General features: G+C 35.9%; 3 protein-coding genes across 4 annotated transcripts; 1 reads left to right on the forward strand and 2 right to left on the reverse strand.

The window, feature by feature from the left end:
- The first annotated feature begins 974 nt into the window (after positions 1-974).
- Positions 975-14,009, forward strand: LOC110813905 (uncharacterized). 2 transcript variants are annotated; one of them, XM_088223078.1, is made up of 8 exons: positions 975-1,553; positions 2,313-2,460; positions 2,788-2,938; positions 3,054-3,179; positions 3,252-3,332; positions 12,174-12,375; positions 12,463-12,733; positions 13,451-14,009. In XM_088223078.1, exons 1-8 carry the CDS (start codon positions 1,362-1,364, stop codon positions 13,681-13,683), a joined length of 1,404 nt encoding a protein of 467 aa, XP_088079204.1. In that variant the 5' UTR covers positions 975-1,361; the 3' UTR covers positions 13,684-14,009. The 2 variants fall into 2 exon arrangements, with proteins under 2 accessions (XP_088079204.1, XP_088079205.1); XM_088223079.1 differs by having other exon boundaries at positions 976-1,553; positions 12,183-12,375.
- A 184-nt stretch (positions 14,010-14,193) lies between these two features.
- Positions 14,194-15,916, reverse strand: LOC148253342 (serine/threonine-protein phosphatase PP1-like). Its single transcript, XM_088223081.1, has 3 exons — positions 15,439-15,916; positions 14,640-15,199; positions 14,194-14,536 (listed from the first exon to the last, which is right to left on the reverse strand). The coding sequence occupies exons 1-3, from the start codon at positions 15,605-15,607 to the stop codon at positions 14,360-14,362; spliced, it is 906 nt and encodes a 301-aa protein (XP_088079207.1). The 5' UTR covers positions 15,608-15,916; the 3' UTR covers positions 14,194-14,359.
- An 801-nt stretch (positions 15,917-16,717) lies between these two features.
- LOC110825398 (cyclin-dependent kinase B1-2) lies at positions 16,718-19,572 on the reverse strand. Its single transcript, XM_088223080.1, has 4 exons — positions 18,846-19,572; positions 18,705-18,774; positions 17,466-17,604; positions 16,718-17,014 (listed from the first exon to the last, which is right to left on the reverse strand). The coding sequence occupies exons 1-4, from the start codon at positions 19,474-19,476 to the stop codon at positions 16,922-16,924; spliced, it is 933 nt and encodes a 310-aa protein (XP_088079206.1). The 5' UTR covers positions 19,477-19,572; the 3' UTR covers positions 16,718-16,921.
- Positions 19,573-23,616: the final 4,044 nt, after the last annotated feature.

The raw sequence follows: 23,616 nt of genomic DNA on the forward strand, positions 1-23,616 counted from the left end.
GATTTGCAGGAACCAGGTAGTTCAAATACTGATAAGATGATTAGTGTTGTGTGTGAAGAACTTGATGACAGATGTTGCTTTGTTCAGAGATCAGATAACAAGTTTAGGTACTGCTTAAACTTAACTGGAGTATGTGATACTCAATAGTACCCTAATGGGGGCATGTTGGCAAGACGGTGCGACAAGATGGTTACCTGCTTTAATGATAGAGAAAATTCAAGCCAAGGGGAAGATTTGTTGATGTGCCTTGAATTTTAGTAGTATTTATCTATAATTTGGGGATAATTTTTTTGAATTTTCTTTGTATTTATCTTAAAAAATATTTGATATATGTCCTATAAAGTTTTTATTTATTTTTCTATAAATAGGTTTGCTAACCTATTGGTGATGTACTATCAGATTACATAATATAATTTTTTTTTGCCAATCTTGTCTGTGGATGTAGGCACAATATTGAACCACGTAAAATATTTGTATTTTTTTCTTTTCGCTTTTAGTTTAGTGTAATTGTGCATGCTTTAAGGATTAATTTTTTTCCAACACTTATAAAATAAAATTATTTCTTTTAGTTTATTATTTAGAATAGTCTTCAAATCAATAACTTGAGGTTTGATTGCTAGTGCACTCAGAATGTCACTTGCAACATCTGTAAAGTTATATTTGAAAGCGTGTTCAACAAACTTACTGAGAGTATTTATATGTGAAATAATTTTAGGATAAAATTATTCTAATAATACTCTAATATAAATTCATATTAGTGACCTTCCTACCTTGATATTCAACACTATTCAACACCAATTTGCTTCCTTTATGGGTTTGCGAACCAATTGATGCAAATAGCAAAATATAATTTCTTATACGGATATAATATAGCAAATATTACAACACTAATTTAGCAAAAAATTAATGTGTAAATAAGGAAAGATTTATTGTATGTTATTTTACTTTTTAGAAGTTAAAAAAGAGCATATACTATTTTGGGAACATCATCCTCTCCCATATTTCACCACAGTTTCTTCTCTCCAGGTTGACATCACCTCTTGTCATTATCAGACAAGGGCGAAAGAGAAAAGAGAGCATCACCTTCTTGGAGTACCAAACAACCCAAGGAGATAAGAGTTTGGCGATGGTGTCTCCTTTTCTCTTTTCAGTTTCATGATTCTGCTCCGGATTGCTAGGGTTTGGTGGGAGCAGTGGATTATTTGCTTCTCTGTGCTATTAGGGTTTTGATGCTTCCAATTCAAGTTCATCTGGACATAAATTGAGAATTCAACTCAAGGAAACAAATTCTTTCTTTTTGTGTCTCCGGTCTGCGAAAGGAAATCTGGTTCTGAATCTGAACCCGGCTGGGGAAGAGAGCCATGGAAGGTAGGAGGATATCGGCAAGCCCAAGGCCGTGTTGTGGAAGGAGAATAGTAGCGAAGAAAAGGGCACGCGTGGATGGATTCGTCAACAGCGTCAAGAAGCTTCAGAGGCGAGAGATCTCCTCCAAGAAGGATCGTGCTTTCAGCATCAGCACTGCCCAAGAAAGATTTCGCAATATGCGTTTGGTGGTAAAATAAATGATACATACGCTCTCCTTTCTTTGTCTTTCTATATGTTGCCTGCTGCTTCTCTGCATATAATTCTTTACATATTTTTAGCTGTCTGCCCGGATTCTCCGAGTTCAGTTTCTAGATGATTGTCGTAATCTGTGATTTAAATCCTGTACCCATCAGTTAGTTCAATAATAAACCCACTCGTGGGTTTCTTAATACTTAGTCTTCATAGTAAGCCTGTAGGAGGGACACAGTAGTGGATATAAAGCTGGGTAGTTCATGTGTAAGTCTGAGAGGCATTCAACATATTATGACAAAAGAAAATATAGGATAAATTAATTGGCTGTGAATGTTCTTCTCTATATCCTCAGGTCTCCCTCTTATTAAATGAGGTTGAATCACGGAAGAAGATGCTGTGACTTCCAATTCTTTCTTTAGAAGTTAATCAACAAATGTAGTTTTCTTACCTTTGTATAATGATTGTGAACTTTAGATTTGACCAAGTTTCAGACATATTACTGCATGAGGTGATTTTGTGACATGAACTTATTTATGCCATATAATTTTCTTGATTACTTGATCTCTGACTTATTTGTCAGGTGGCAAGGATGCAAAATTCATGTTATATTTATCATCCATACAGCACGCAGTCTACCTCCAAATCTTATGTCCATTATGTTCATGCTTTGACTGCTAATGAAATTCAAACTCATTGTAATGAATTGGTTTTTCCTTTTCCTTTCTCATAAATGCTTTATTGACTTTTTGCATCAGGAGCAATACGATACTCATGATCCCTTGGGTCGCTGTTCCGTAGTGCTACCCTTTTTGTTGAAGAGAACAAAAGTTACTGAAATAGTCGCTGCACGTGATATTGTCTTTGCGCTTGCTCATTCTGGTGTATGTGCAGCTTTCAGTAGAGGTAGTTAAGCAACTGATCTGAAATGTTGTGTGTTATTTAGAGGGCTTTGGGTGAGTTTTGAATATTGTTTCCTGGCAAGTCTATCAAAAAGTTTAAGTCGAACTTCATAATAGAAGATTTCATTTTTTATTAATTAGTCAAACTTCCATACTTTTTATTTCCCAAAAAAAAAAAATTGGTCAAACTTAAAAAGACTATGCCTAAGTTAAGTTTTCAAGAAGATCACTAATTGCAGTCAATGTTTGTGCATGGGTTTGTGAAAAAAAAAGAACGAAAAAACTGCTCAAAATAAAGGATATGTCTCACTTTTGCCTATTCTAAATGCAGAGACAAACAAGAGGATATGTTTCTTAAATGTTAGCCATGATGAAGTCATCCGAAGCTTGTTCTATAACAAGAACAATGATTCCCTTATCACTGTTTCAGTATATGCTTCAGACAATTTCAGCTCTTTAAAGTGCAGATCCACTAGGATTGAGTATGTGGATCTTTTATCTTGGTTATTTATCTCTTCGCCTTTTACTGTTGTGAACTAATTTCTTACGTGTTTGTTGCTTCTTTTATTGATTAATTTATCACTTCAAATTGATTAGATACATTCGGAGGGGCCAGCCAGATGCTGGTTTCCCTCTTTTTGAGTCTGAGTCTTTAAAATGGCCTGGCTTTGTGGAGTTTGATGATGTTAATGGGAAAGTGCTAACATACTCTGCACAAGATAGGTACTTCTGGTTCCCGTAGTTTCAATTTCCAATCATTGAGTACATATTCTAAGCGTTGTTTAATATTGGCAGCATATACAAGGTATTTGATCTGAAAAACTATACCATGCTGTATTCTATATCAGATAAACATGTTCAAGAAATCAAGATTAGGTACTCTCTCTCTCTTTCTCTTTCTCTATCTTTCGTGGCTGCACAAACACATGCAGAAATAAACTTGGTGTCTGCGTCATGCGTGGCTATGTATGAATTATCTTGGGAGATTTTTATGTGGCTTTGCATATTTGTATCTCGGTCACCTACATATTTCTCATTCATTGACCTTAATCAGGTAGTTGCAAGATTATCTTTTGGATCCTGATATTAATTTCTATTTTTTTGCATCTTTTTCATTTACCTTTAGTAAGAAACTACTGAGAGGAAAAAGTTAGAAAGGAATATAAGGAAAAAAACAAATTTATTGACTTAAAGGCACAGATACCATACGCTATTGTTCCCTGAACCCCTAGATATGCTAATACTCTGACTATATAATGAAGTTTTTAGCCATTAATTCTGGTTGACTAGGAACAGCTACTTTCTTAACACAGTCCTAATTATTTAATGCTTCCCGGAATTGATCAACACTCCTCCCCCCCCCCCCAAGTTTTTAGTTTACAAAAGCAATCAGTTTATTTTCAGATAAATTGAAGCTAATAAAAACTTAAAACTCAACAAAAATAATGATAACAAGTTTTAACTTGACAAATTTCACAAATCGCATCACATAACCTTCTCAACCAACAGCTTGTAATGAGATGGATGACAAGGACTGAAACAGTAACTCAATTACACAATAATGAGCTCATGTAAATATCGACTTTCAATTGAACAACAATTCAAACTTTATCAAACAACTTATCACCGACCTTAAGGACGTGATTTGTCACAAAATTTCAAGCTTTACAATAAACTTATTGTTAAACCTCTTTTTGGAAAACTAGCTCTTTCTCTCCCTACACTACAAGTTCAAAGGGTTACAGCAATGTGAAAATCTTTGGCAAAGAACCGATCAGTAGAACAAAACGTGGAGAGGTACACTAACTACGTGGGTTGAGGACCAGCCAACTATGTATGACTCTCTAGGTTATGAACTTCTAGAAATCTCAACCTCTCTTGGATCACAGCAAAACATCTTATTACCACTGATGACTTGCTCTGGATCACACAACCACCATCACATGTAACAAGTTGAAAAAAGTACCTTACAAATTAGGAGGCCACACCAGGCTGGATTTTATGATGATTGCAAAATAGAGCCTCTTGTGACATTGATATAGCATGACAAAATAAAATTAGGTAAATAGGAAAAAGAAAAGAAAAGAAATCCAATCCACAATTATGTGGATTAGCAACAAGTATAATCGCAAGTTTTCACATTCAATCAATAATATCATATAAGTACTAGTAATGCAGAATTCGGGATCAACAAATGCAATCCAAAACCTATACATAAAATTTAGCATGCAAAACTTAAATTTTTAACTAAACTCTCCCTACTTAATTCAAAATCAACCTGTGATTGCAAACTAAGATAATTGAGAAAATAAAGAAATAGAATTGATAAGACACCACCAGATTATCTTGATAAGTAGAATCAATTCTTGATTCAACGAGAAGGTTGAAGAACCTCCCCAAAGAGCATTCACAATAGCCAAAGGTAGAGCAAAAATAAATTTGAATTTTATTGATTTCAAAGTGATGATTACAACCAAAGGAGTGAGGCCTTTCTATAGACATAAGGCTTACTAGTTCTATTTGAATTAAAAAACTAATTCCTAGAATAACTTTAATTATAATCTTATTTAGGAATGTAATAAAATATTAATTTAAAGAAGCATAAATATAATTAAAATAAAAGTCTTCTCTCTTGAAGAAAAGGTGGAGTTGTGGCCGAATTCTTCTTGCTTCTCCTACTTGGATTTGTACTCCAATATTTAATAAATTTGTGTTGAAGATGCTTTAAAAGTTCTCTTGATTGAAATAGAAATCCAACATTATCCCATGAGATTTTTAAGGAGGGAATTCGGTTAGGAATAGGGATTCCCCCTCTCTTTTAGCTTTCCTTTTCCTTTATCATTCCAACTCTTTTATTAATTAATCTCTTGAAGTTGAAATTCTCTTGGAACTCTAGAATGCAAAATCCGACTCCAACACCTTTATTTCTGCAAATCCTAGTCCAAAAAATTTACCCATGCAAGCGGGACTCTTTTCTTCCCCCAACTCTCGGCCATACGTGTAAAAAAGGATATTCACACGTGGCTGCATGTACTGTGGGATTCCAAAGCCGAATGGGCCTTTTCTTCCTTCCTTGTGGGCTCCTCTCTTGGATTCAAACCTTTCTTCTTCATTAATCCAACTTGCTTGAGTTTTTTGGATCTTGATTTCCAAGCTTTGAGGTTGCCATTGGGCTTCATGTGTGTGTGTCTTTGGGCCAATTCCGCATGAATCCTTCATGTTGCGAGTTTCCTTTAGCCTGCAGGAATCCCCCATGCCGCTTGTTTCTTATAGCTTGCGAAATCCTCCATGCCATGGGATTCCTCCTCCATGCTATCTTGGCTTACATCAACTAGCAATGTTCAAATCCTGTATATTTGTAGTCTCTCTAGAAAAACTAGTATGAGTAGAATATTCGACCTAAAAAAATAACATAATAAGACTTCTAAACAAATAAGAACCAAAAGTCACAAACCAATTAGACACAAGGATGCCCGTAATCAACAAGCGTTAGTTGTTGCTATTGGTAGGTGTAAACATAATTTTTTAGCGTTGCCTCCTTTTGCTTCATGGCATTCTAACCAATTGGGGTATAATCATCTTCAATTTAGGTCATGTTATCATCTACATAACTCAATTACTTCGTCAATGAAGTTGTATATGAACTTACTCTTATTGTTTGGATGGTTAATATAATGACATTATCTTGTGTCATAGGAAGATATATCTCTTAGCATGTACAGTGGTAATAATTTCATCATTATAGTCTTGCAAGGGAATGCCCAAATATTTTGTGCTTGCATAAAATTTGGTTTAAGCTTACTGACACAACTTATAAAAACTTTTTTTGCCAACTTATGTCTCTTCTAACATTTTGAAGAGCGGAGAGGAACTCTAGAGAGATGTAGTCACTTTCTTTCAAAGGCATAGTCATTATTGCCTCCATATATGAGAGTAGTCCTTCGTTGAAGCCACCTAGATTTCAATAAGTGCATGAACATTTCTACTATTAAGATCCCGATATCACTAGATATAATTAATGCTTTGCAACCTTTCAAGAATTATATTTCATTTATACATTGTGATTGCCTCATCCTGACATTTAAATGCAGAAACAATTAGCTAAACCTTATTTACCTCATTTTAAGGATATCCGGTGCAGTTATTCTAGTTAGACAGATTTAATAAGCAAGTTGAAGTTTCACATTAGTATTTCTCTTAAGAAGTTGGTTATAGACCAGTGCCTTTAACAGTGGGAAAAGTGCATCCAGTAGTGACTTGGATGGTCCTTCACATACCTCTTAGACCCAGTACTTAGCTTGGTCAAGAAGATGAAGAAGTTGACAACCATAATGTCAGCCTCAGTGGTAAGGGCACTACTTACCATCTTACTGGGGTTCCTGTAATGGGTTCATCCTAATAGTAATAGTTGTGGGTTAAACCAGACATTTCTGAGAGAGTGGAAACCCCTATGATCATACCCAAGGAAAGTTGGCTATGCTAGTCTCTCTTCCCATCCTTTTTTCCAAAAAAAGAAAAAAAGAAAACACAGAGAAGTTCATTGATGAAATTAGGAGGGTTGTAAGCCTTTGTTTGAGACCTTTATCAAAGGGCACCACAAACTTACCGGTAGTGGAATCATTCTCTTCACCAAGGCAATTTTTTTTTTCTGAAAAAAAAAGTATAATAAGTATATTAAAACAAAGGCAACAATGGGATACCATCCATTTACAAGGTATTCACAAATCTGTTAGTACATGTACGACATTTCCAAAATCCTCCAACCTGCAAGTGTTATGATCCAAAATCAAAAAGGTAAAATAATGTATCTTCCTATCCCTAATTTTAGACATTTCTCCTATCCCCTTAAAAACTCTACTATTTTTTTCTATTGAAATCACCCAAAAAATAGTCAAAGGAATAAGCTTTATAAATTTTTCTTTCTACATATCCTCTCCCGAGCCCAAATTTTCTCCTTAGCTGATCCCGCCATAACCTAGTTTATCCTAACAAACCATAAACTATCATCCAAAGATCGTACACCACCGGGCACTAGAGGAGAATATGATTACGAGACTTTGCCGCTCTCCTGCATAAATAACAACTGTTCACCATTAGTCTACCCCTTCTCATCAATTTATCAATGGTCAAAATACATTCTCTTCCCGCTTCCCAAGCAAAAAAAAAAACAATTATTGGAAGAGCCTTCACTTTGCAAATTCAGTTAGCAGGACACCGGACTACCCATTCCACATCTCTTCCAACCAGATGATTATAAAAAGAATTAACAGTAAGTTTGATCAAACGAACATCAAAAGGGGAAAGAAGATTTTAACCAAGCCCGTTATTAGCGTACATTCTTAACCAAATAACTCTAATTGAAATTAATTTGATCAAATGAAACTAGTTTGATCAAACGAACCTCAAAAGGGGAAAGAAGATGCTGAAAAGCTTTAGGAATGGATATATGGTGAACAAAAACCAATCTGGAGGTGGGAAAGCAGATTAGTCAAATCGGTTTGAACCAATCTAACATCAGTCTCTAAGTAAAATCCATTTGTGGTTTTTAATTTTTGCCCAGTTCGAAGGTCGGTGATCATTGACATGAGTGGAGAAGGCAAGTTCTGGGGAGGTGAAAATAGTTAAATCTTCAAGCATAGAGTGTGGCGATTTTTGAAGATGATGGAAGCTAAGATTTTGTAGAGGTGTTGGTTAGACTCTCTAAGTTGATGGCAGTGGTGATGTGATGCATTCCCTAGTGGTGGTTGATGTTGAAGAGAAGGAAAAAGATTCAATCTAGAAGCACATGGATTAACAGCAAAAAGAATCAGAGAGATATTTGGCAATTAAATAAACAAGAGACTATCAGCTTGTTTGATTCATAAGCAGTATTCTTAACAATGTTGAATCACTCGTATATTTGATGTAGCACAACAATAAGGTTTAGAACAATTTGGCACTTAAATCAATGGGAAAATATCAATATGTTTGATTCATAAGCAGTTGCGCCCTTATTTCAGACTCTTTGTAGAAACCAATATCATAAACAAACAAATGCCAAACTTGATTTACAAACCGCAGCATTTTAAGTCTTCCTTTACTTATAGCCAACTTACTTGATCTCTCTCCTCCGCTGAAATCCACAACAATGGTTCGATCACTGCATTATTGGGTGGGGAGGACGGCCATGGCAGTGGTTGTGGGAAGAATAAAATTGGCAGTAGGCGGCAGCTGTGTGATTTATGATTCCATGAAGATGATGAAGATGGGCGGTGGAGAGAGGAAGAAGATGATGTGAGTAGTGAATGTATTAGGGTTTTGATTTTCTAATTTAGGTACTTAAATTTTGTAACATTGATGAAATTTTAAAACATATAACATCTTATGTATTATATATGTAACCATGTCAAGTTCGGGCAAGTTTTTTAACCCTAAACCTGAATCTGATCCATCTCAGCATGGAATAACAAGAAAACTGCTCCATCTGACCTGCTTCAGGGTTTTTTTGAGAAAATTTTCCCAAAAAACCTAGAACAGTTTTGGTGGTTTGATTCAGATCTTACGGGCCATGGGTTTTTTTGCCACCCTTATTCATAAGCTCCCATTGTGTGATAGGTAGATCTCTTAGATGCTCTTAAGTTTTGCTGGATTAATTGCCAATACTTTCTAGTAGATCTTACCAAGTTCAATGTGGTAAATCTAACATCCTCTATGTCAGACATATCACACCACTCAAAATAATCCTCTAGAGCATCTAGCATTGTTGGAAATACGAGGATCCAGTTTACCATTGTTGGAAGGAGAATGTGGATTCTTTTGGTAACTCCTAGCAAGTGGTCACAAATGCCTAACAGGTGGTAAAATATGAACTAGCAAATTAACTTGTTACTAACCAATTGATAAAAATCAAGAATCAGCAGAAATTTAGTACCTCATCAAGAAATTCCAAAATTTCTAGTCTCTTGCAATAAATATTCTTAGATTGGCTCAAACTTGGGCGCAGTTCGACTTAGCTGGCTTGATTCACTTCAAGCAGATTGTCTCAGCTTAGGTAGCTCAGCTCGACTTGGCTCAGTTAAATATAGTAAGTAAGCTCCAGCCAGTTCAATTAAGTCAGCTGAAGTCAGATGCTTAGTAGCTCACCTAGGTTCATTTGACTTGCAAGAATCAAGCTCATGCACAGTTTCTGTCTACCATGGAGGACTAAGCTTCTGACAAGAGAGAGATTGGCAGCTGCTTTTCCAGCTATGGGCTAGAACAATGCTCAAGGGGTTGGAACTCACAACAACTGGGAGCAGCTGCTGTGGGACTGCACAGTACATAACATTCGATAGCTTTTGGCAGCAGTGCACTGTTCTACAGGCGGCCAGTTGGAGGTCTCTGTTCCTACTTATGTAATAGTGGTGGCTCAATGGTGAAGAAGGTTGGAGGATAAAGTGGTGCTGGCAGCTAGGTTTGCATTTCTTTTTTCCCTTAAACAAAGACCTTGGCAGCAAGGTGGGACAAAGTCTTAGCTCTGATACTAAATAATATAAGGCAACTAATGATAGAACCACAATTATTCTACCATGCAGAGAAATAGAGGAAAATATGGGGAAGACTAACTGAAAAATAGACAGATAGAGAGGAAAAGGGGAGATATAGGTGAAAGGTTCAGAGGGAGAGGAAAAAATTATTAGGTTGGCACGAAGGACAAGAGAGAGAGAGAGAGAGAGAGAGAGTCTTCCCCATATTTTCCTCTATTTCTCTGCATGGTAGAATAATTGTGGTTCTATCATTAGTTGAAAGGTTCAGAGGGAGAGGAAAAAATTATTAGGTTGGCACGAAGGACAAGAGAGAGAGAGAGAGAGAGAGAGAGAGAGAGAGAGAGAAACTGGAGAGAAACTGTAAGGATCCCGAGTACAAACAAGAAGATATAAATTAGGAAGTACAAGGTCTGCAAGGGTGCACGAAAATAACTATGAAAATGTCTGCAGGAAATCCAAACCCGAGAGGTCTTGAATCCTCTCAATTCATAGTTAGCCAGCCGCTTCTCTTTTATCTCCATTAATGAATTTAGGAATTTTCTCTACAACCCCTTTGGCTTCCATGGAAGATTGATTGTTTATTTACTTGTTCATGCATTTTTTTTTATATAAATCACTTATGTTCATCTATGTAATCAACCGATGAATGAAATATTCTGAATACCTTATCATTATCTCCTTCAAATTTCTATTCCTCTCTCTCAATATTTATCTTTCCTCTCTGACTTTCTCACTCTTTCTCTTGATATTCTTACTCTATATTTCTCGAATTCTTTTATTTTTTCTCTCACTCTCCCCCTCTTTATCTCAAACCTGAATACATACTTTCTTAAAACAGAACAATGTACCTGGGTCATGACAGAAACATGAAACGATTTCACTAGAAAATGATCAATTCCAAGATACCATAACTTGTTGATTAGAAATCTTTTTACAGATTCTAATTTTGACGAAAAGGGAAAAGTACTAATAGGAAAACAAATCCAAAGTTTTGAAAGGTTCTTAGATAATTAAATTACTCAAATCTCCTAGAAGTACTATTTCCTAAATAGAAAAATAAGAATAAATCTCTTAAAAGCTATCTTCACCATTCTTCTCATTTAGTCTTTAGATGAAAAATACTATTTCCTAAATGTCTTAGAAGCTATTGTAATCATTCTTATTTAGGCTTTGGACGGTTCTGCATCATGAACAGCTTGAGAAAAAGGGCTGCATCATTGCCAACCAGTGCCCATTCTCTAAGCTAGATAATGAATTCAGCTCATCTTCTCTTTTCGTGCCCTTAGGGGAGAAGGTTATAGGATTTAGTGCTCAATCTCATGGGAATTTCTGGTTTGTTGATCAAGAAAAAGTTTCTTATCCTCATCCCCTGTGCTATTTTCAGGTCCTCGTGGAAAGAAATGAGGTTTGTTACGTCTAGTTTGGCTAGGTTTGAAACCTTATCAATTTTAATTAAAGGCCACCAACTCCTTGGAGAAAATCTTGGAGATACCACTAATATTCTGTTTGACTTCCTAAACCCTGAACCTGAAATAGGAAAACAGTAACAAAATAAGACTTCTACCGAAGTATGAAACAAAACTCTAAGCTAATAATAAGTCTATTTCTAGTAGTTCCATAACAAACTAAACTGCCTTAATTATTTGTGAAGATTATAATTACATCAGTATCTCAGAGCATTAGAGTATGTTCAATTCTGGAATCTCCCTATTCCGCATGATATCCAACCTTAAATTTTACTAGAAACAGCTGCATACCCAATCCTTGGAGAAGAAATGTAGAAATGCTTTAGTCAGGGTGCAAGGAAAGCCATCGCTCTTCCACAAGATAGAACCATGCAATAGTCTGCCTCACATGCAATCCAACAAAATCAGGCAAGCGAAAGACATTTGACCTTCCTTTCCAATCTAGAATTTATGGTGAACTTTAACACAACTAAAGAAACATGTGATGCTTTTCTTACTGTATAGTTTAATTTTTGTTTAACTAAAACTAGGATTGGATTAGGGTATGATGTCAATTTTCCGATACTTTTAAAATTTAGGTAGAGGGGAGAGTGAGGGAGAAGACATTCACTGGAAAGCTCTGAACAATGCATGACACTTGTACCCTTTACTTTTGGTGCCTAACAAGTAACTACACTAATTCCATGACAGTTCCCTAATTATCTGCTACTTACCTCAACTCCTCAACAATCTTACCGATTTTTTAGTCATAACAGTCCAGGTATCATGTTATTGATTTTCAAAAGAGCTAGTAGTCATGTTCCCTTGAAGATTTTATCCATAGAAGATGGTACAGTTCTCAAAGCTTTCAACCATCTGCTTCATCGAAATAAGAAGGTTGATTTTATTGAACAATTCAACGAAAAGCTTCTTGTCAAGCAAGAAAATGAGAACCTCCAGATTCTCGATGTATGTGTTTATCTATTTAGTCTCATACATGCTGCCTGGCTGCCTGCTTTTTTTCATATTGACATTGTAATAATTGGCATTTCATAGGTTCGAAATGCAGAATTGATGGAAGTTAGCAGAACAGAATTCATGACTCCATCAGCATTTATTTTTCTGTATGAAAACCAGTTGTTCCTAACATTCAGAAACCGGACTGTTGCTGTTTGGAACTTTCGTGGAGAGCTTGTAACTTCCTTTGAGGATCACCTGTTATGGCATCCAGATTGTAATACGAATAACATATACATAACAAGTGATCAGGATCTAATAATTTCTTACTGCAAAGCTGAATCTGAAGATCAATGGACGGAAGGAAATGGTAATTCTTATTCCTTTTGGGTAATAGATAGAATCAAATGCCTGAGCATTTTTTCCTCTAGCATATGTGTAACAGGAGCCAAGCATAGTCACAATTGGCTAGACAAGCTTCTCCATGCTGCTTAATCTAGTGTATGATAATAATATATGATAAAATATATGACAGCGTAATAATTATTAGGAAATTAAGTTATTATGTCCATAATCAATTAGTTACAGTTCTATTCTGTCTGCCCATTCTGCTTGTGAAATATCTTAGTGCTGCAGCCGGTGATAGGTACATTGTTTTGGACCATCCATTTGGGATGCATTTTGTTTTCCTGCTAGCAGACACCCTGATTATATACCATGTTCAATTAAAATTTGTTCGCTAGTAGTTTTCCACTAGATCACCTTGAATTTTGAAGAAATTGATTGAAGGATCCACTAAGACAATTTAATTGGTGACAGAAGCGAGTGTTCTTGTTTATGATAGCTTAAAACAAAATGAAGCTAATTTCCCTGTTGTCCTGCAGTTTTCCTCTTATTTATTTGGTTCACCGACTCTCAAGTGAGCTGGCAATTGTGTATATCCATCTGGGACAAGATAATTAGAACATAGGATGAAACATGCTGTTATTAAGATTTATAATGGATTGTCTAGTTTAGTCATGATTCAATGAAGAGAATAATGCTGTTGATGGGGTTACAGTTTCTTATTCTTTTGTTTTTGATGTAGCTGGGTCTATAAATATCAGCAATATTCTGACTGGAAAATGCTTAGCCAAAATAAATTCCGCTAGTGGCACTCCTAAGGTAAATGGGTGCAGTAGCGGTTCAGGCAGCTCTACCCAGATGAGGAGCACAGTTGCAGAGGCATTGGAAGACATAACTGCCCTTTTCTACGATGAGGAGCGCAACGAGATCTACACCGGAAACAGACATGGACTGATTCATGTATGGTCTAATTAGCTTGTTGAATCAGCCAGATGTTAGAAAGATTGTATATTTTTAGGAGATCTCTTTGTGTTGAAATTGTATCTTAGATGATTTTTAAACTACGGTGTTGTAATTTCTAGATTTTTCCTTTGGTGTATAGATTTTCTGATTGAGATGCAATGAAGAGACAGAAAGTATGGAATGGTGGCTGGTCTTGCAGACTTACCTTGTATCTATACTAGAATTCTTTTGTCTGCTTCCCTTTGCAGACCATTAAAAAACAACATGATGTATCAGTGACTAATTTTCTTCATCTTGTGGCATTGATAAAATGAACACTGAAACTTATTGATTTGGAATATTAGTTAGTAATGAGTGATGAAGTTGGAGTCACCAAGAAGCTTATTCAGGGACTCTTTCCAGCTGCATGCACAGATAACAGATCATTATGTTAGTGATATCTTGAGTATTCTCCATTTTCTTGAAAATGATTTTTGTTTGAAAAATGGTAAATAATGTCGGAAGTGAAGCAATGGGCATGAATGAGCTTCTATACTTGGCTTCTCATTATTATGTCTGGAGGTACAATAATGCCGTGTAATAGGACTATGAGATGTACTATAATATATACAAGTTTACTTTGTGGCATTGAATAAAAAGCATGCATGACTGATTGTAGGAAGTTTCTGTTGTTCCATCTAGTAAACATCTACCCCAGCAATCCAACTTTTGAGCCATAGGGCTTAATGATCTGAAATGAGCAGAGTAAACTTGCATCAACACTCATGAGCGCACCAGCATTATTAAACTCTCCGCAGTAGTTTGGTGCCGAGAATATGGTAACTAGTTGCCTGTCGGCGAAGAATTCATACCCATCTTCAACAACCTGATAATACGATAACAAAAACATACATACATATACATATTTGTATTAGTTGAGTTGGTAGTTGCAAGTAGTAACAAACACAATGGAAAATGGAAGAAGGTACTTGGTGAGCTCTGCATATGAGATCAAGGTCATGTTTCTTTAAGAATTCAGCAACCTTGTCAGGTCCGAAAGTAAAAGAAACGCCCCGGTCATTCTCCCCCCAGCCTTGGATATCCCTGTCTGGATCAGACCAGAGCAGGTCACACAGTAGGCCTTGGTCTGGCACATCAGTGGGCCTTTCAATACTTCTAATCTGATCCAAGCTATCCATTTCCGGCGAAAGTCCTCCATGCATACACATGATCTTATCATCAACAATTGCAGCCACAGGCAAACAATTAAAGCAATCTGTGAATGTCTTCCATAAACGAACACTGAAACGACGCTTGCACTCATCATAGAATCCGTATATTCTATTAATGGAAGCACATTCATGGTTGCCTCGGAGGAGGAAGAAGTTATTTGGGTACTTCACCTTGTAGGCTAGTAGAAGGCATATGGTCTCTACACTCTGTTTTCCTCTATCTACATAATCCCCAAGAAATAGGTAATTGGTGTCCGGTGGGAATCCACCACATTCAAACAACCGTAATAAGTCTGGATATTGTCCATGTATGTCCCCTGTTCATCAAACACCTGTCTTTTTAAACTTAAATTCTTAATATATAAATTTTTTATTTCGTTTCTTGTTCTGCCTTTTTTTTTTTTTTTTTAATAAAAGACAACATAGATATGTATATCTAGTTATATTTGTGATGTACATGTAATGAAAAGATTGTCTGTTTTCTCATATAAACTTCTAAATCAATAAAACAGGAATGATATTAAAAACAAAATGCACAGAATAATGTAAGGAATACCACAGATGTTGATGGGAGCTTCTAGCTCAAGAAGAATAGGCTGGTTGAGGAAAACCTGCTTGGCTGCAACACAGAGCTGTCTGATCTCCAATTCGTCGAGCTGAATACGTCTCCCTCGGCTGTTCCTTCCTTCCAACAACTTCCCTATCAACCCATCTAATCCTTCCATAACCTCCTGATTACAATCTTGATTTTCTCTACAATTTACCACTCAAATCATTCTCTCCCCCAACTCAAGAAACATTCTATCCAACCGCAGAATTTAGAAAAGAGAAACAAATTTCTGGGTTGAGCAAGAAAAAGGAGAGAATGAGAGAGGGGATAAAGAATGGCTGGGAATCACAGATATATTTGGGATGCAGGTTGTTTGAGTATAAATTGGTTGGTGAATGGTGATGCTTAGCTTTACCATTTGCCAACTCATACCACAATTCTCCTCCGGCTTACATGCCTACTTCCACCCATATGCCTTCACTTTCCTCTTCTACTATTTTCCATTATGCATAATACATATATACATATACATATATTAACTATGATCAACAACCATTAGCTATTCTTTTTTGATTTTATCACTCATTAGTAGAAGCACAAGCGCCCATTGACAACACTATTATACCCACATCTAATATTTCATTTCTATTAGTCATTTTACAAGATTATTGAATTATTAAATACAAGTCATATATTGTAAGATCCATAAGTAATTAAATAAATATATGTTTAACCAACTTAATTCTAAGAAAATGTCTCCCTCGATTGTACGTCCCGATGACCTTATTGGATCATACATTAACTTAATTCTCACAACCATCAAGAAAATAAATCAAATAAATTTCAGCAAATACAACTTCATTTTTTTCTGCCCCTCCAAATATATTGCTAATTTTCTTCATTACCATGACCTCCCTTTTTAGTCCTGAAATCATGGAACAGTTACGTTCCCCTTGTATTTGAATTAAACATATATTTATATTCCAACAATTAACCATGATTTATAAATTTCATACATAATTAAATCAATTTCATTTGCTACGAATTATATTTGTATTCCATATATTAAAAATTAATGTTAAGAAGACTTAATTGGAATTTATCACAAAATTACCTTAAAATTATAATGTTATTTGAAATAAACTGGAATGACGTATACGCTGGGGAAGAGCTATCATTCATCACTCCGTTAACTGCATAAAACAGAGCCCAAAATTGTATGATGCTTTGCTGAATTCAGCCATAAGATCAAGCACTTGACTGAAGGTTTCTCAAGACCCAGAAAAAAATAAATGACAGATAAACATATATTGTAGCATAAATTATAATTACATATTCCAAATTCTCAATTCACCAAGAAGATGACAACAGATTTCAGCAAGCTTTTCTTTCAGGTTCTAAAAGAATTTTAGCCCTTTAACTCCGTTGCACAGTACTAAGTTTGTAGGACGATCTATTAGCATAACAGAAGAAATATGTGGGTGCAATTTCAGAACTGAGACTTGTCAAGGCTGTCAAAATAGGGATGGTCTAATGCTGCTTTTGCTGAGATTCTTTCAGCCGGATCATATTTTAGCATCTTCTGCATTTATTAAAAAATAAGCAAAACTGTTAAACCACAAAATATAAGCAACAATTGCTGTTACACTCGTAAACTATAGGGATTAATCATAGTTTACTTCCCAATCACAAGTGTGCTTCTCTATTAATTAACTTTAAGGTTTCATTCCTCGACATAACTGCATCAGCTTATCACACTTGAGTGATAATATATGGTTTTTAAGCAGTTCAAAACATGCGTAGAGTGCAAGAGACAGAATTCGAATCCAATCAAGCTGAAAACTAATGAGTGTCAAATCATGGTTTTGCTTCTAGAATTATCATGGGGTAATACAGCTAGTCTATTTCATTTTATGGAAAAAAAAGGCAAGTAAATAGTGAATGTTTGTCATCAGATTGCATGAACCATGTATGGCAATGATGAAGTAAATGAAAAAAAGAAATGGATAAGATGCAGGTGAATAAGTGGGTACCGAAAGAAGGTCGACTCCTTCAGGATTCAGAGATGGAACAGCACGTGCCAGATTTTGAGGTTCCCACTGTGGATATACATGCCAGTCTCGCAGAGAAGTAACTCCTGGCCACTCCTTCTCAGTTGGTGTTCCTAACAACCTTACAAGGAAAGAGAACAAGGATGATTAGCAAATGGAAAAAGTTCAAGCTGACCTTTTGTTGGCTAAATCTGTACCATTCTACAGGCAATATTTCTGATCAATATAGTCAAATCAGAAGAATCACAGAAAAATTTTGTTTTTGTATCACCAAAAATTGGAAATATCCCGTATCTCATACTACTCTTTTGATATTTAATATTTTTTAAAAAAATCATTTCGAATTCGGAGTGCCATGCTATTATTACTAATTAATTCATATTTCATATGATGAAGGCATAGCCTTCTTTTTTTTCTTGCAAATAAAAAAAAAATTAATTGTGCCAAGCGTGAGGGAGTGCTAGACATTTAGTAATTTCTCCTCCAACTTGGACAAAAGATCCCATTGAAGCAGCTAATCCCATGCATATTGTCTGTACATCTGGTTGCTCAAATTGCATAGTATCATAAATAGTCACTCCAGCTACTACTCATCCACCAGGAGAGTTTATAAGCAAATAAAGATATTTGGAATCACTCTCTATATTGAGATATACAATAAGACCAATAAGTTAATTTAAGATTTTTCTATCAACCTCTTGGCCTAAAAAAAGCAATTTTTCTTGATAAAATCGGTTGGTTTGGTTACAATCAAATTGTATCCTTTAGGAGCCGTACATGCACCTTTTGATGCATATGGTTCGCCAAAAATTGCAAACAAAATCAATGCGTGTATTCCAGTCCTCTTTCCTTTTTCATATCTCATAGCAGACTTTTTATAATTTCTAAAAGAGAGCTTTTTTTCTTCCATTTTTAAAGAAAGATGAGTTTTGGCCCTTTTCCTATAATCCTATAATATAAAAAAAAAATTCACTAAACTTATCGGACTAAGTTCTCATTGATTTTTTTTTTTTTTTCATCAAGATAAAATCCAAATGGTGATGAGTCTTCTTGTTCCTGAATGGGCTTCTTCCATATTTTATTCAATTTTTTTAAGGTTTAGGCTCTACTCATAGTAAATGTGGAAAATATAAATCATGGAAGTGAAATTAATTGATTGGAAACGGAGTTTCCTGAATATGTAAAATAATCAAGGAGGGAATAAAGAAAAAGGCGCATTACCTGAATATGTGAAGCAATTGCTGAAACTCGGAGTCCCCAGGGAAAAGAGCTTGTCTTCTAGCCATTTCAGCTGGAAATGTGGAATCGAATTAGAAAGTGTAGAAACTGATGAAAACTAGATAGTAAGAGGATGACACTGACCGAAGATGCAGCCAACAGACCAGATGTCAACCCCGGTGGAATAGTGAGTAGAGCCGAGAAGCACCTCGGGAGGCCTGTACCAGAGAGTAACGATCTCGTGAGTGTAGGACTTGAGAGGAACGGTGAAGGCACGAGCGAGGCCGAGATCAGCAATCTTGAGGATGCCCTTCTCTTTGTCGAGGAGCAGGTTTTGGGGCTTGAGATCCCGATGAAGGACACCATGGCTGTGACAGTGAGCAACGCCCTTGCATAACTGGTAGAGAAAGCTCTGGATGAGTGCTGGAGGGAGAGGCCTAGGGTTTGTTCCCTTGCGATGAGAGTCGATGAATTGCTTGAGATCGGTATCAAGGTATTCGAATACAAGATAGAGGTTAGCCTTGGAGGGAGATCCATCGGTTTTGGAAGGAGAATCAACGTGCTCGACACAGAGGAGGCGAACGACGTAGAGAGACTGGGAGAGCATCTGGAGGAGGGAAACCTCTCGGAGGGCAGTGGGAGGGACGCCTTCCTCGTCCATTTCCAGTCGAGTCTTCTTCAGAGCTACCAGTTGTCCACTCGCTTTCTCCTTCGCCTTGTACACCTTGCCGTACGTTCCTTCTCCTACCTTCTCAAGCTTCTCGTATTTGTCCATGGCTGCTCTGTTGATCGCACACGATTTCAAAATCAATTTTATACTGTACAGAGGTTAAGAACCTTTCGCCCTAGTGCTTCCCTCTTCTATTTTGAATTTTGAATTTCATAAAACGCTCCTGCCCTTTTTTGTAGATACATTTTTTGGCTAAAATATTAATTTAGTACCCATACTATTTCTTTTTGTTAAGTTTGGTCCTTATTTCAATTTTGTATCAATTTAGTCCCCATAGTTCCAAATAATGTTTAAATTAATTTATCTCTATTATTAACATCTAAAACATTTAACTCCAAGTGTCACATGTAAAATTTATTGATACGTGGTCTTTTTTTTTTATGTGTAAATAGCACGTTGCATTAAATGTGATGGAAAAAATTTTGCATTCACCAATTTATGTTAGTCTACATAAAAAAAAAAAAACTAAGATAAAATTAAAGGAGTGCCACTACTTCATAGTTCTAGAATTTTTCTTTCAGCTTCGTCTTTATCTATTCTCCTTTCTCAATTACTTGTGAGCAACTTCTTACATTTTGTTATTGATGTTCCTCTCAAACTATGATGCCCTGAATCCCTCTATTGAGAGTATGGATGTCGGTATCCACATTCTAACTAATAAAATATTTAAAATTTAGAGACATACAGTAATTACGAAAAATTACTAGTTTATTTCTTATAATTCATTTTAACAAAATTACAATATCATGAGGATTATACATGTGAAATAAAAAATACTAGGGTTAACAAAATAGGATAAATATCCTTAGATACAGATTTCACTAAAATATGGCTCAGGTCCCTTTCTTGTCCCTCACTAGTCCGAAACTAGTTCTTAATTCTCCTGATATGAGCTTCACTCGCTCAATAAGTGAGAAGTAGTGATTTATTAGTAGAGAAATAAATGCATGAAACACACACATTGATTAAGTAAATGTAGTTAATAAGAAAATATTGGGTTTTAATTTGCTAAAAAGTTCATAATAAATATTATTACCTTAATTAAGTTAAATTGGAAGAATTAATTCAAATTTTCTTACTTCTACTGTTTACGTATATTGTTCATCTTTCTTTGACATGTTTATCCTCTTTTTATTTGCTTTCTTTATGTATTTATGACATCCCCAATACTAATTATAACATAAAGATGCCAGATACCAATACAGAATATAAGTGCATTAGATAGAATATATATAGCGAAAATTTTTGCATTACAAAATCCTATATAAAATATATGAGTTCTCAATTATATATACAACTGAGGTCAAAAGTGGCAACAAAATACAAAATACAAAAAGATACAAAAGAAAGTCACTTCTATCATTATGTAAATGGACTAATCAGAGTGCGAAACAAGATATGCACTCGTCAACGATCATGGATCTATAAGATCTAGGCAAGTTTCAAGGGGTAACTCGAACAACTCATCGCAAACATCCTCTTCAACATCATCTGGGAGGGCCCAACATAAAAACAGTGAGTTCCATGAAACTGAGTAAGGCATATAGTATTGAAATGACATAACTAAGAAATTTTATAAACTTAAAAAGCATTTAAGAAATATCTTTTTCTGCTTACTATTTTTCAACGATATATTGATGTAAGAAAAAGATTTAATATCAAGATCATCAAATAACATAAAAATAATGCATCAATGAAGAAAATTAAACAAATAAGATAATAATTGTTATTAAATCTTTTACCATACTTTGCGCGAAGTTTGTTACGACTTTTTATCTACTAGCTAATACGGACTCCCAACTATCATTGTGGTGACAATAACAGCAACTTACGACTTGCTCAACCACAATAGATTTACGGCTCGCTATACCATAGCTGATTTGTGGCTCACCACACCATAGGTGATTTGCAACTCGCCACACCATAACACGATATATGACTATGACCATACCAACTACTGTGGTCCTAAAGATTATGACCACGACCGTACTTCGCCATAGTGGTCCTAAGATATCTGACGCGCTTTTGTGTCGTCATCCACACGAAGTAGTCATCTCACGTCTTTCTAGAGAGGGTGAAGACAACAAAAGTAGATGAAATACTATAACTGATTAATTCATGTTTTATGTATCCATGTAGTGTCAACAATTTCATGTAATTTCGTATATCAATTGCATTTCAATCCATTTATGAAATGACCAGCTAAGCCTTTACATGATGCATGCATAATTAAAACAATCTTCATAATTAATACTCATCACACTCTCAAAATCATGCCATAACCATGCACCAAAATTAACATTCTTTTCTTTAAAAATCATGCCACAACCATGCAATAAAATCAACATTAATTTCTTTATTTTATTTCTAAAAATGGATATTATAATGTACAAGAAAATATTGAATCCCTTACCGATACTGATGACTCTTTGTAAACTAGTCCTCATTCTCTTCAAACTTACCTTTTCTCTCTAACTCTCTCTCTCTTTCTCTAGAATTTGGTATTTGAAGGTGAAAAGGAGTGAGGAAGAGTGGAGGAGGAGGTCCTATTTATAAAGAGAGAGAATCGTCAAATTTACGACATGTGTCACAAATATATGAGGAGAGGAAAATGATGACATCATTAGTGTCAATCGGTCAGAGGGAAGCATGGCTCCCAAGGTGACGACGGCAGCAATAGTGGTGACGGTGGCGGTGGCGTGGAGCTCAAGGCTGCGATAACAGTAGGGCAGCAATAGGCGGCGATAGACCAACGGTAGGCAGACGGTAGGCTAGCGACATGGGGCCCAATGGACCGCATGCGGTCCAAGTCTGCCGCGCGCATGCAGCTAACTTATGATGATGTATTGATCATGTGATCGGCATGCTCCTTCGGGCTCTTTGAGTACATTAGGATGTCTACGACGACGTATTGATTTAGTGCATGACGAAAAACTCTGTTCATTAAGTCCATAAAGGCTATGGGGGCATTGGTCAGTCCAAAGGGCATAACTCTAAACTTAAATTAGCCATACCTGTAGCAAAAAGTCATAATAAGAATGTCGTTTTGCTTCACTTGCAACTGATGGTAGCAAGATCGGAGGTCAATATTTGAAAATACAGAAGCACCTTGTAACTGGTCGAGCAAATCATCTATGCAGGGTAGAGAGTACTTATTCTTTATGGTTACTTGATTGAGTTTGTTAGTTGATACACATGCGAAAGGATCCGTCTTTCTTCTTGGAAAATAAAACAGACGCACCCCAAGGGGAATGACTAGGGCGGACGAATCTTAGTTCTTGCAATTCAAAATACTGGTATTTTAATTCTGAAAGTTCTACATGGCTCATGCGATAAAGAGTTTTTGAAATTGACTGAGTACCTGAAATCAGGTCAATCAAAAACTCTATCTCTTGTTCGGGAGGTAGACTTGTTAACTTCTCTAAAAAGACATCTATGAAATTATATATAACAGGAATTGAAGAAACTGTTGGATCAAAATCCATGTTCCTGTCCAACACAAGGTGAACAAAGCAGCAAAAATTCTTGAAAAGTAGCTTTTTTTATTTATTTGACATAATTTATACAAAACAAGGCAAGTTTACTCCCTAGGTGAACGTAGTTTTACAATTTTTGTTTCACAATCAATAATGGCTTTGTATTTTTCTAGCCAGTCCATACCTAGAATGATATCAAATCCTGATAAATCTAAAATATTAAATCTACAGTGACTTCTCTCCCGGAGGCTCTCACTTCACAATTTTTATATACACAAAAAGTTTCTAATAGTCCCCTAAAGGGTCTCTACAGCTAAAAGCTTTCCTAGGGGTTTTGGCACAAGGTCTAATTTACAAGTAAATTTACAAGATATAAAGGAATGTGAGGCACATGTATCAATTAAAGCACGTGTGGTAATATCATGAACATAAAGTATACCCTGAATGATAACAGGGTGATAGGAACATTTGGCTCATCCAGGTTGTAAACATGTTCCTGGGCAACAGGTTTAACGAGGTCCTTGAGTCTCTGTGGGCAATCCTTCACCTAATACTGCATACTCCCACACTTGTAACAAGAGTGGTTCAGGCATCGATAGGGTTAGTTACCATGGCATCACCACAATGCTGACAAGAGGGAGAAATCTGAATAGGGTCTTTGGTAGGAGGGGGCAAAGCAGTAGGGGCTGGAACAACACGGGGTCTCTTG

The sequence above is a fragment of the Carica papaya genome, chromosome 6 (assembly GCF_054855325.1).
Source record: "Carica papaya isolate Zhongbai chromosome 6, ASM5485532v1, whole genome shotgun sequence".
NCBI lineage: Eukaryota > Viridiplantae > Streptophyta > Magnoliopsida > Brassicales > Caricaceae > Carica > Carica papaya.

Excerpts from the sequence above, each read along its gene's own strand:
- LOC110813905 (XM_088223078.1), top strand. The coding sequence starts at position 1,362 with ATGGAAGGTAGGAGGATATCGGCAAGCCCAAGGCCGTGTTGTGGAAGG. Across the intron at positions 1,554-2,312 it reads TTCGCAATATGCGTTTGGTG|GAGCAATACGATACTCATGA; the intron begins GTAAAATAAATG and ends TTTTTGCATCAG. Across the intron at positions 3,333-12,173 it reads GTTCAAGAAATCAAGATTAG|TCATAACAGTCCAGGTATCA; the intron begins GTACTCTCTCTC and ends CCGATTTTTTAG.
- LOC148253342 (XM_088223081.1), bottom strand. The coding sequence starts at position 15,607 with ATGGAAGGATTAGATGGGTTGATAGGGAAGTTGTTGGAAGGAAGGAAC. Across the intron at positions 15,200-15,438 it reads AGCTCCCATCAACATCTGTG|GGGACATACATGGACAATAT; the intron begins GTATTCCTTACA and ends TTTGATGAACAG. Across the intron at positions 14,537-14,639 it reads TCATATGCAGAGCTCACCAA|GTTGTTGAAGATGGGTATGA; the intron begins GTACCTTCTTCC and ends TCGTATTATCAG.
- LOC110825398 (XM_088223080.1), bottom strand. The coding sequence starts at position 19,476 with ATGGACAAATACGAGAAGCTTGAGAAGGTAGGAGAAGGAACGTACGGC. Across the intron at positions 18,775-18,845 it reads GTCTGTTGGCTGCATCTTCG|CTGAAATGGCTAGAAGACAA; the intron begins GTCAGTGTCATC and ends CCACATTTCCAG. Across the intron at positions 17,015-17,465 it reads AAGGAGTCGACCTTCTTTCG|AAGATGCTAAAATATGATCC; the intron begins GTACCCACTTAT and ends TAATAAATGCAG.